Below are 13,544 nucleotides of genomic sequence, written 5' to 3'. Positions count from 1 at the left end.
CGGGCTGCCCTCGGGCGTATGTTTACTGATATATTGGGCGGGCAGAGGCTGCGCGCCCCTTCCCTTCCTCTCCTGTCTCCGCCGGCTACTCCGCTGGAACCTTGGTTTCGTGAGTCTGGTTTTGTTATTAAACTTGTTCAAATACCTATTATCTTTGGTGATTATTAATCCGACCGCTGCATTTTTGGATTTCGGACCTTCCACTCTTGTAGCATGAGTTCCCCCCTTTATTCAATTATTAAATTATATCTGTTGTTCTTGAGCTGGTTTGGATATTTATTGTACCGACCGAATACGTCAACATTCACCAGCTGAGAATCATTGGGTATCAATAAAGTAGATCTCCCCTTAGAGATAGGACCTCTCCTGCAGATTTACCAGGAAGTTAAGGAGCTAGACACCTTTTGCATTAATTTTTCAAATCTTATAAAGTTGTTCACGTGGGGCTGGAGAAATGGCTCCCATCAGTAAAGTGTTCAAGCTCAAGGGCCTAAGTTTGATTCTCAGAACCCACGTAAAAAACCACCTTTCTAATGCCAGCACTGGAAAAACACAGAGAGCAGGATCCCCAGCTCAACAGCAGTCCACACAGACAGCAGGATCCCCGGCTGAATGGCAGTCCACACAGACAGCAGGATCCCCAGCTCAATGGGAGTCCACACAGACAGCAGGATCCCCAGCTCAATGGGAGTCCACACAGACAGCAGGATCCCCAGCTCAATGGGAGTCCACACAGACAGCAGGATCCCCAGCTCAATGGGAGTCCACACAGACAGCAGGATCCCCAGCTCAATGGGAGTCCACCCAGACAGCAGGATCCCCAGCTCAATGGGAGTCCACACAGACAGCAGGATCCCCAGCTCAATGGGAGTCCACACAGACAGCAGGATCCCCAGCTCAATGGCAGTCCACACAGACAACACAGACAGCAGGATCCCCAGCTCAATGGCAGTCCACACTGCCTGTTTAGTGGGCTCTGAACGAATGAGAGAACAAGGACGGCAGCTCCCAACGACTGACGCTAGCTGTTGTCCTTTGCCCTCCCACAGACCCAAAGGCAAGTGCACCTGCATACATATCTACAGAAAATATATTTTCAATGTTCTGATCTATTTGCGCGTATATAAATCTAGACATTTTCTCCTGAAATGATCAATAGTGCCTTCTACATGTTACTGTATTTATTGACGAACCGGAGGCTTTCTGAGGTCTCACCTGCATGGGATTGATCTTCACTGAGCGTTCAAAGCACTCCACACATTCCCGAAACTCCTTGTTCCGAAGGTGGAGGAGGGCTTTGGAGCGCTGGGCACGAGCACTTCGGTGTCGTGACAGCTCCCAGGCCTTGTCGTAGCAGGAGTGGTCTTGCAGGACATCTCCAAGCAAGCAGTATAAACTCGGTGTTTCCTTTTTCTCCAGTTCTCGCCTAAGGATTTCTTCTGCCTGGGAACAACAACAAAAACAGTAAAATCACTTAATTGTGACTGACTGCTATTTTTAATACACGCACAACTTTTATCCCATAGTCTGTGTATTTTCAGTTACTTGTCATTTTAAGGCTTGAGAGCACAGGCTGCCTGAGAAAGGACCAAGGGAAAGCAAGTGAAAAGGAACCAGGAGGGGCAGGGCCTGCTGTACGGCCCTGGGATCCCCCAGGAACTGGGGCGCTGCCTGCCTGTCAGGAGGGTCCACTTCAAGACGTTCCGTGCTTTGCTTGGCCCCACTGCTGCTGCTAGAGAAGGGTCTTTACCTCGCCTTGGCCCACAGCATTATTGGTTCGAAGTGTTCTCTATTTATGTTGTTGAAGAGCAGACACAGGGCAGTGCCAAAGGAGACAATGCCAAGTAGAAAGGACAGGGAACTGAGGTGGGAGTCGGGTTATAGAGGCAGAAGGGGGAGAGCAGGCATAGTCACTGGACCAGCCGCAGAGAGCTGTCAGTCCGTTAGACCCAAAAAGTCTCAGAGCTCTAATTGTAAGCGCCCAAGGCCTACACAAGAGCTGCAGAGCTGGGGGCCTGATCCTCAAGGCTTTACCTGGAGCCACAGCTCTAGCAGCTACAACTTGCTGTGGCTCACACCTGTCTACCTGACCACCGCTGACAAATGCTCAACAATACAACAGTTGCCAAAGACCGGCACTTAAGGAAGTTCTCCTTATTTACCCCAACCTCTGTCCAGGTGGAGCAAAAGGTACAGCCAGCCTGATTGGTAACATCAACACCAGGCAGGCACATGTGGTTCCAAACAGCCCATTGGCTTCAGAACTTAAGGACTGATGTTCATAATGCAAGGCCACCTGATCAAGTAAGCTAATTCTGTGCTTATTACGACTACGCATCCTCAAGTTACCTCACCCACGTCTGCCATCCTGTTGATTATCAGCAAACTGAAAGTCTGTATATTAGATTTAGTGTAAGTTAGACATATCTGTAATTACTAAATCATCTAATTTGTGGACTCTTAAATAAGGGATCCACTTCTGCAAGTGTCTTTAGATGTCGGCACTTTTGTATCTGTGATATAGTACAGGTAAATTATAGACTGTCCAGCCTTACTCCAGACATGGATTCAAAATTTATTAAAGTTTCCTAGGGAAAATAATTGTAAGTCCCTGAAAGCCAAAACAAACATGAAGTTTTTAACTCAACATTTTAGAATATAAGCCCTCTCTTCACAAATAATATAATGGTTATTAATGTATCTGATCAAAACTCTATGATCTATAAAAACAGACACTTAACTAAAACTTCAAGATAGTGGCCGTACCATCTTTGCTGAAATACACTTATAGTGTGGTTTAAAGCATTTCTCTTGACAAGATGGCATTTAAACTTTGTGCCACGCCATTCCAGAAATTCCAAAGCTGACTCACTTAAAATTCCTTTCTGTTCTACCCTGTTATAGCAGAGTCTGTGGTCTGCAATAAATATCAGTCACTCGGTATGGGTGTGATTGCAGGCACTGTCTCCCTGGAAATCTCTGTCCGCAGCTCATCTGTTGAGTTGGAAGATGCCATAACTGTGAAGTGTACAAACACTGGCAGTCCATGACACCAGTGAAGAAAGAATTCTTGGTGCCTCAGACTAAAGCACCGACAAGCACAGGGTTTAGTGTACTGAGTGACAGGACACTATAAAGGAGCACCAGCAAGAGGTAGGTCAGCTGCTTCCAAATTCACTAGACAGTGGATTCACTAGACAGTGTTTCCATCCTCAAGGTGGAGAACGAGGGACTTCCCGATGACCTCAGAGGGCTTGTTGTCCTTGTCACGTCAGACTGGTGCTTCTGACAGGACTGCTGACGCACAGATAGGGCAGACTGGGGCTCATTAGTTTTGTGTAAAAGTCAGAGCTAATCACATATGGTTCACTCTATTGCTTTTACTTTCTCAATGAACTTTTAGCTACACATCTTTTTATTATCATTATTATTATTATTATTATTATTATTATTATTATTCTTTAGCGAGTACTCTACGTGGGCTTAGGACTATGGCAAAGATAACACTTGAAGCTGGGAGCTTTTCCTGGATGCTGGGTTGGAGCCCTGTGCTGTTGTGGGAGCAGTCTCATTGTTCCTCCATTCATTCATGAGGAGAAACCACATAGAGAAGCCGCGAGATGAGGAAAAAACTGCAGCTGGCTTCAAGCTCTCCTAAGTATGCAGTACTTCTCATGGCATGAGCACCCAAAAACCCTGTGAAGCATCCTTCACCACCAGCTAATCCTAACTGCTGAGAAACACCAAAGCCCAGTCAAGTCCTCCCTAAACTCCTGCCCCACAGAAACACAGAGGAGACACAAAACGACTTAAGGGGAGACTTCAGTGGGTTTAAGACACTATGTTTTGGGTAAACTCATACATAGGCAGTAGGGAATGCAGGAGAGTGAGCTGAGCACCTGATACTCCATCATGGCCAGAAGCAGAGACCAATGATCATCAAAAGACTAGACTCAGGAACTTTTGGGTTAATCAAGGAACAGAAATTCTTCATTTTCATTTGAGTCCTATGCAGGCAGAAGCAACAGTCCTAACTGGTCAAGATTGATCCTACTTCACTTTAAGATACTATGACTGACACCTCCACCATCCTATCGGTCATGACCTCTAGACGTAGAAATTCACACTTAGAAGGCACTCTACGATTTTAATTTATGCAGAGAAAACTTTGGGATCAAAAAGATTCCAGAGCTGTGAAACCAGAGACAAATGGGATCATAATTGAAGTCAGGCTGAGCCCTAGAAGAGTTCTGACTCACAATGCTAACTCAAAGGGCTGGGGATGGTTCTGAATAATGTGCTCAACTACATGACTAAACTTGGTCTCAAATGAGGCCAGAAACTAAGCAAAGCTGAGATACCAGGAATTCCTCATGTAATGTGAAGGAAGGAATCCAACACTCAGAACAGAGATTTATTAATTTATCATTTGCAACCTGCTCACCCACCCCGCTGTCATCCAGGGCCTAGAGGTTGATCCCTTTATCTTGACTTTGAGAAACAGTGCACAGGGGAGAAGGAGCATACTTGCAAAGGCCTAACAACTGTGCCGTGAAATAGGGGAAATCTCAGGAGTACTTCTGCTGTCACGGGTTTCCAGATTACAGTGGAGATGATGAGACCCACAGGGGCAGAAACCTGCCAACTGCACTGCAAGCAAATAGGCATGGTGATTTGTGACAGACACAGCCAGCCAAAGTCACACTAGAGCAGTTGGCCAGCACGGATTGCAAGTGGTGGCTGACTAATCACAATCAAAGCAAACAGGCAGCCAGCGAAGGTCAACATTGCTCTATAGAACACTTTAAAAAGCATCTGAGTTTCTACTCAAGATGCCATCTCTCACCCAGCTCCTATCCCTAAATATCTTCAATTCTGTCTCTTAAACTCCATAAAAAAGGAAGATACTACTTAGAAAGGACCATGTGATAATGTACCAGGTGCATAGCAAAACTCTTTTCTTCTGTTAGCTGTAAAGAAGTAAACATACCCATTACTACGTATTTGTATCCTAGAAAAAGGGCAACATCTCCTCTTTCAGAATTAGTTTTCGGTTAGTAGAAATCTTTTGGAACTTAAAGAATTCGTAGGTGTCAGTCTGTTCCAGAGTAGCCTAGTAAGTATCTGAGCCCACGCCAGCAGAAGCCCACAGGGGTGTGACTGCAGTATAGAGAGCCAAGCAATGGTCCCGGCAGCCTGTATATCTACGGAAGCCACAGAGGGCTCTGTCTAAACTTCAAAAGTACTATACATGTAGGGTACAGTTCGCCCACTCATTTACACTGAGAATATGCTTGGGTCCTGGAAAACACCATGAATTATTGTAACTAATACAGGGGTTGTACTGCTTATAGCTACTGTCCAGAATATGATCTCTTTTCTGAATTCCTGGCCCTGAAAGACAGATATGGATAAAGAAAACATGTTTCTGCGTCTCCAGTAGCTACATACTGGCAGATCAGAGCACAGTGACAGCACACCGTACTAGCCTGCCTGAGGACTTGAACTTCATGTTTTGATTGTCTTATCAACCCATCAGACCACATCAGCCAATGGCCTTGATGATACTATACTGACAGAATTCAAGAAACCAAGATAAAAAATTGTGTCAATGTCAACCAAAAACCAACTGAAAATCAACTGTTTTACGCCATAGCATATAATGAAAAAACGTTCAGTTTATAAAAAAATTATCTTCATAATTTACCCTCAAGGAATTTACCTATTAACTAAAACAAGCAGTTACGGTTTTAATCTAAAATGTTACACACGAGCTCTTGTTTTTAACACTTGTCCCAGCTATAACCACTATTTTGGAACCTTTAGCAATCAGTCTGCTTCCTGGTGAGGGACTTCTGCCTCTGCCACCCCCACACGGCCCAGCTCCACTGTGCTCGTCATGTCCCACACTGCCAAGGTCTACTGTGCCCCCACCACTATGGCGGTCAGAATCCCTCTAAAACTAAATCAAAGTTAATTTTTCCTACCTCAAGTTCTTTCTGTTGGGTACTGTGTTCAGAACACCAGGTCATTAAGATACAAGGCTTGTGAAATAAAATGCTTAATCTTATAAGCTCCAAACTCCGATAAAGAAATAAATGGTTTGAAGTTTGCCTGTGTCAGAACTCTTCTTTAACTGTGTGAAATAATATACAAAGCATCTGCTGGTAGTTTGCTGTCTTCCAGATAATGAAACCCCCAAGTCAAAGGACTAAACCCTTACCTGGGCATTTATGTCCTGTCAATGTGCTTAACCTACTGGCAGTGAGATTCCCTAAAATCCCTTTGCTTCTGTTTCCATGTTGGAAGTGACTAGAGGGGAACCTGCTGGAACTAACTACAAGTAGAATGAAGCAACAGTTTTGCATGCCAACATGGTCATGGGCAAAAACAGTGCCAAGCTAGCCCTTGCCTTGTATGTGTGGCTGATCTTAGCTCTGAGCCCTGCTGCTCAAAGCAATCCCAGGCCCTCTGTGCGGGTCTCCCATTGAGCTCACAGGGCTGCCAGCTACAGAGTTACCAAGATTCCCACAAACCTCTGTTCAAGCTCCCCTTCGTGGTCTCACTTCAGTGGAAGAGGACCTGGCTTCTCAGATTCCCCTTCAATGTCTGTCTTCCCTACCAGCGTCAGCGCTCACACAGACTTAAGGACCTGCCCCGAGCCTCTCACTCTGACCTCACAACCTCTAGGCTTCCTAGAACTCCCCATATTTAAACAAGCCCTAGCTCCAGGAAACCCCTTTGTCCCAAAAGGATTCAAACATCCACTACTTCCATAAATAAAGCAAGCCCGAGGGTCCAGCCTGGCTGGCATTTTTACCTTTACATCCACATCACTTTGTATCCTTCCATTAAATGCTGACACATAGGTTATTTTCAGTCACTACATCAGTGGGCAAATGCATTACCTCAGTCCCTATCATGATTCCGAGACATAGATATTAGCCATGCGAGACAAAGTTAAAATTTAAGTTTCTCAGCCAAGAGGAAAGTCTCCAACCAAAAGACACAAGGCTGAAAAGCAGAAATCTCTTTCCAGGCTTAATACTATTCCTTGGATTGACAACAAAAAGAAGGAAGAGGAGGAGGAGGAGGAGGAGGAGGAGGAGGAGAAAGAAGAAGAAGAAGAAGAAGAAGAAGAAGAAGAAGAAGAAGAAGAAGAAGAAGAAGAAGAAGAAGAAGAAGAAGAAGAAGAAGAAGATCTGAAATCACCATAAAAGAGCAACCAGAAGGAGAACAGCTTTCTTAGCACTCTCAAAGTTACCAAGTACATACAAGCACTAATACAAACCACAATCACTGGAAGGTGAGAGCCGGCTTTGTGCACTGTAACTTGGCCGTGCCAACCCCCTCCTCCAGCTCTGTAGTATCCTGGAAAACCAAAAGGCTGCAGCCCCGGTCAGAACTGGCCTGGCAGCCACAGAGGGAGCCCACCCGGTGGAGAGCTTCCTAAAAGCTTTGTTCTCAAAATCTGCCTAAGGGATGAAGGCTGGAGAGGAGAGCCCAAGTGCATCTCATCCAACTCCCAGCTTGTTCAGGGAGAAGCCCTGAAAAACAATTTTAACTGGTAAATTTCATAGCTGCATGAGGTGGTAAATAACGGTGTGACAAAAAAAAATTGAAGAAAAGATGAGACATTAAAAATGATTGACATAAACCTGTATTATCAGTGACTAAGTTGTATGAAGGAACTAAATACGCTAACCAAAAGCATAAACTGACAAAAAGAATAAAAATTATCCAACTAAGATGTCATCTACAGGAGAAACACGTTAGATCTAAATATACAGATGGGTTGAAAGTAAAAGGGTCTGGGAAGGGATGATCAGTAACCAAGACAGCTAGGGTAGCTACACTAACCAGACAAAAAAGACCTCCAGAAAAAAACTGTTAATGGGGGGGGGGGATCACTTTTGTGATAGAATGTTCATTCCACCAAGAAGATGTAACAGTTATAAATGTAGTATCTACAATACATTCCCAAATTACATGAAGCAGACACAGACAGTCCAGGCAAGAGAAACGAGCAATGAAGCAAAGGTATACGGAGACTTTGCCTAACTTGCGATAATGAACAGAAAACTACCCAGTGATAGAAACAGAAGACATGAGTAATGCTACTGGCTGACTGACTGAAAAGATACCTAAGAAATATCCCAACGAACAAGAGCATCTGCATCCCTCTAAAAATGCACACACATTCTCCAGGATGTACTAATGGCTTATGATACAAGCCCCAGTAAGTCTAAAAGGACTGCAGTCTTGCAGTGAGCAGATTAAGGGAATCACAAACATGCAAAAGCTAAACACACACTCCAGAGCAGCCATAAGTCAAAGAGGAAATTACAGTACCTAGAGATGAAGCAAAACAGACATTCTAGAACTTACAGGACACGGGGAAAGTATGTGCAGAGGAAAATTTGTGGCACCAGAAGCCTATGCTGATAAAGAAAAAATATCCATCAAATAGCTTCATCTTCACCATAAGTATCAGAAAGAAGAGCAAGCTAGACCAGGAGGTGGTGGCACACACCTTTAATCCCAGCACAAGGGAGGCAAGGACAGGCAAGGATCTCTGTGAGTTTAAGGCCAGCCTGGTCTATAGAGCAAGTTCCAAGTCAGGCTCCAAAGCTACAGAGTAAACCATGTCTCAGAAAACCAATAAGGAAGGAAGGAAGGAAGGAAGGAAGGAAGGAAGGAAGGAAGGAAGGAAGGAAGGAAGGAAGGAAGGAAGGAAGGAAGGAAGGAAGGAAGGAAGGAAATATTAAAAAAAAAAAAGAGCAAGCTAAACCCAAAGCACGCTGACAGAATGAAATAACAAAGATAAGACAGAAGACAGAAAAACGTCCCACAAAAGAACGATTCTAAAGACTCAAACCACTAAAATCTGAAATGAGAGGTTGGGGGATGGTCCAAGTTGGTAAGCCATTTAACATACAAGCATGTGGACCAGAGCACAGATCCCCAGAACCAAGTAAAAGGCAGGCCACTGTAATCCCAGCACTTAGAGGTGGAGCCAGGATCCCTGGAGCAAACTTGTCACTGTAGCTATGCAGTCGGGATCCATGGGCTCCTAGTTCAACAGACCCGGCCTCGGAAAACAACGTGAAAAGAAACTCAGAGAGACACAGGCCTCCACACACAGACCCACATCTGTGCACTTGTTCTTGTATGCACACACACACACACACACACACACACTCATTTTAAAAGGTTTAAAAAGCGAGAAATGAATGAGGAGATACTGTTATTAGCCTTACAGAAATACCAAAACTAGTAAGATATTCTCTACTCTACAGATACCCCACATTAAAGTAGAATCCAAAGCTCAGAACATCAAATCAAACCTTAATAGTATCTATTTGATTAAAAAACATGACTCTACCAAAATATATTCCATTTCTGACTACACTCACTGCATTATAGACTTGCAGATTTGCTAGAGTCTAAGACACAGCACTTCCAACCTTTGTAAAGGAGACAAAATAAATGTACAAAACCAAGAGGAAGCAGAAAGCAGGAAAATGTGCACACTACGGAATGCTAAAGGGTCAAGGATTGGCAGCTTACTTCAGCCTCCAACTCCCCTACCGAAACTCTAGAAGAACCAGGGTCACAGTGAGTGGCATGTAACTTGTCACTGCCAAGTTCCATCAACTGTGGATGTTTTAGTAACTGGAAGATGGGTGTGGAGGGTCAGAGTGAAGCAGCTTCCTAGAGCAGGGGAGGACACCAGAGCAGTGGCCCTGCCTGGTCTGGACTGACCTCTTCCCACAAATTAATGCCCTGCATTTTTGTGTTAGGTAAGTTAATTCTTCCTCCTTGAGCTCGGACACTTCCTTCTCTTTCCCCAGGGCAGCGCTCAAAGGCCCTATGCATTCCCTTCTCTAGCGAGTCACACTGCACCCCTCGGTCTGCTCAGCCTCTTTATCCTTCCTTCTTCACGTAGCCACTAAATTGGACACCATGCGCAGCCCCTGCGACATCATCTTGCAGGATCGAAATGTGATCAGCTGGGAGTCTTCGGAGTACAGCTTCCTAGCTACCTACAAGTTGCTCTTCCCTACAGGAAAATACAAATGCTGGTGGTGAAGTGACTAGGGGAAGGAGCTGAAACGGGGTCTCCCTCTGTAGCCCGGGCTGGCCTCAAACTCAGCTAGCCTGCTCCTGCCTCAGCCTCCTCAATCCTGGGATGACACGTAGCTCGGATACACATTTTTATAAAGATACAGGAAAGAAAACTTGTCACTTAAATGTCTATTAAAGAAGATAAAATTATATTCCCACATATGCAAAGGATGCTTATTAATCTATTCTATTTTTACACCACACAATTACTTTTCTTAATGAAATTACATATAAACAGTGAATCTCAACATAAACTTACAGCCAGGACTTAAGCAGAACCTGAAATTAAAGTTAAAATAATACATAGGGAAACTATACTGCTTAGTCCAAGGGGCACTGTGACATGCCCAGAGACACAGTCAAGGGAGACTGTAAAGTGACCCTCCCAAGGAAAGACCCACCCCACTACCCTCACTATCTAGTTAGTACATTGTAGACATATTGTGTATGAGCAGTAACAAAGTTGGCTGAAGATCAGAGTGCCACAGAGTGGTGGTGCACACCTTTAATCCCAGCACTCGGAAGACAGGCAAACGATCTCTGTGAGTTCAAGGCAACCCTGGGCTACACATTGACTCAGTCTAAAAGAAAAACAGCACCAAGCAGTGATGGCTCACGTCTTTAATCCCAGCACCAGGGAAGAAGAGACAGGAAGTGATACAGTTGTGCAGAGAGAGGAATATAAAGTAGGAAGAGACAGGAGCTCAAGGCATTCAGACTGAGGTTTCATAGACAGCATTCAGTCTGAGGATTCCCCATTCGGTCTGAGGATTTCGTAGAGGTAAGAAGTGGCTGGCTGCTCTGCTTCCCTGATCTTTCAGTTTTCATCCCCTAACATCTGACTCTGGGTTTTTATTATTAAGACCAATTAGAATTCACACTACAGTACACCACATAGGATTTGGACCCCGCTTTCCTTTGGTTGTTGGATTTTGCTTTGGCTCTTGGTTTAGGGGTTGTTTTGGTTTTTTGGTTTGTTTTGTTTTTATCTTTTGGGTCTCTAAGGAAAGACAAAAAAATCTACAGTTTCTAAAAGATAAAACCTAAATTTTTACTCTCATTTTTTTTTTTTCAAACACTGTGAAAATCAGACAAAACATCTTGCTGGCCTACATTCACCCACAAACTGTCAACTTGCAACTTCAAATCCAGACCATAAACTCCTAGTACTTTGGGAACCAATTCTGCCACTCCCAGTGTAGTTCAGGTAGAACTGACCACAGGGAGGACAAGCACACGACCTGGGCCCTCAGTGTTCATTTACATTTATAACAAACAGTATGTTGCTCTAAATTGTTAAATGGGAGATCTGAGACTGAAGGGAGAGGCCCTACCCTACTCCTTCAATCCTAGACAACACCCTGACGGGCCTTGAGTTTGGGATAAGGAACATGGATAAAAGTTAAGTTCAATCTCTAAGAAAAAAAGAGAGGAAACACTCCAGGTTTTTCTCTCTATACTTTAGTCAGAAGTAATTATCAAACAGTCTTTTTGGCTATGAGCTGTGATTACTGTGGATTAATGGGAGGAACTGAAGCCTCATCTGGCCTTGCATCTGGTCAGCACACAATGAGAGGAACTGGCAGAACAACAAACTGACGATGGGAGACAAGCGTAGACAGACTGTGATGGTTCTGAGGACCACAGAAATGACAGACAACCAACTAAAAGGGGATGGAAGAGAGACAGGTCAAGAATTGAAGATGGTGCTACTAAGGAGCTGGAGAAGTGGCTCAGTTAAGAGCGCTTGCTCTTGCAGAGGTCTGGGGTATAGCTCCTAGTACCCATGACACATAGCTTACAACTGTCTGTGACTCCAGGGGATCTGGTACCCTCTTCTGGCTTTGTAAATGGAAGTTTCTGTCCAACCCAGTCCCACAGCCATTCAGTCCCAAAGAAATACACAGAGGCTTATATTAATTATAACTAGCTCTTACAACTTAAATTAACCCATAATTTTTGTCTATGTTTAGCCACATGGCTTGGTACCTTTTCTCGGTAAGGCATTCTCATCTTGCTTCCTCTGTCTCTCTGCCTTTCTTCTTCTAAGGATTCTCTTCACCTGGTTGCCCCATCTATACTTCCTCACTGGCTACTGGCCAATCTGCATTTATTAAACCAAAATGAATGACAAATCTTTACAGTGCACAAGAGCATTATCCCACAGCATGGTTTCCATGCACATCCATGCGCACCACACATGAACACATCACATATATATATATGAGCACAATTTTTTAACAACTCAAAAAAAAGATAAAAAGAGGTGGCCTTTGGCAACAGGCTTGAGTTAAAGAGTCATGTCAAGTGTCCAGGTGCAACAGTACACATGTGATGTGCAGGGATTCACACAACAGTTTCCTCTGATTCCAGTTGTCTCCCTGAAGCAGAGAACAAACGTGGCTGATTTCACTGTGTAAGTTAGCTCTCAGAGATGGATACTGCCTGCTGGAAGGTGCTCTACATCCGACCCAAGGATGAAGATGCTCACATGAGCCATACCCAAGAGGTGAAAAGACAGAGGCTCCATGTCTGGCTGGACCCTCCCAGCCTCACGACCTGTGTGGTGCTTCTCCCAGCCACACACTCAGAGCCAGCTCCTCACTAATTGCTTCTTATATTTATGTGTGTGACAACACCAGGCCCTGGCTGGGTTGTTCTAAGAGTGGTTGCCAACACAAACACTCCAAGTCCAAGATAAAACAGAGTAATTTAAAACAGGCCTAGTTATCTGATTAGCTGGTCACCTCCTATTTGTATTACCCAGCTGTGGAGCATTTTCAGTTACTTTGCCTTAAAAACCTAATCTCTGATTTTTAAGAGAGTAACAACAGTAACCATGAAGGCAGGCAGGTGTGGGGAAAAGACAGGCTTTAGCAGAAATGGCTCTTAGGAGACAAAATCTGCCATTTACCGACGCTAACCAATACGACAAACTGACAAAACCAATTCATATTTTGTAGTTTCTTACAAGTAGCATGTAATAATTGCAGACCAAGCAAGTAAAGAATAACCCACGAGAAGCACTTAGGAACTGCATTATCTAACATCACTGTGTGAAAACTGGAATTCCTAAAGGTTCCCATTTCTATTTCTAAAGCTAAAGCAGAAGTAGGGGTGGGTACTCTATTGAGAACAAATGGTCAGTCATCCATAAAGAGGGTTCAACCGGGGTATTTGCTTCCTAGTACATTTTCAACTATTTGTTGTGTGGGGCCTATGGTGTCTGGGAACACAGCTCTAAACGACAGAGTGGACAGCGCAGAGGAAATGAGCCAGCGAATGGGATAGTAGAGTAGTCTTGGGAACTGAGACATTGAGAGAAGGGCTATGTAGACCTGGAGAGGAAGCAGAGGCCAGAAGCTCTGTAAACACCAAAGGAGAACCAGAGAACAAGCAAGAGGTAGCTACGACGA

The 13,544-nt window shown here is 44.3% G+C and overlaps 1 protein-coding gene across 1 annotated transcript in view; it reads right to left on the bottom strand.

The window, feature by feature from the left end:
• Positions 1-13,544, bottom strand: part of Ttc27 (tetratricopeptide repeat domain 27) — a 129,231-nt gene that overhangs the window by 48,872 nt on the left and 66,815 nt on the right. Inside the window, exon 13 of the mRNA XM_050162979.1 lies at positions 1,216-1,443. Coding sequence (XP_050018936.1) covers positions 1,216-1,443 — 228 coding nt within the window. The remainder of the gene's footprint in view (positions 1-1,215; positions 1,444-13,544) is intronic.

This window comes from Alexandromys fortis, unplaced genomic scaffold (assembly GCF_014885135.2).
Source record: "Alexandromys fortis isolate MF-2015 unplaced genomic scaffold, M_Fortis_MF-2015_v1.1 scaffold_148, whole genome shotgun sequence".
NCBI classification, from domain to species: Eukaryota; Metazoa; Chordata; class Mammalia; order Rodentia; family Cricetidae; genus Alexandromys; species Alexandromys fortis.
The sequence above is the reverse complement of the archived record's forward strand: the minus strand, read 5'-3'. Positions and strand labels throughout refer to the sequence as shown.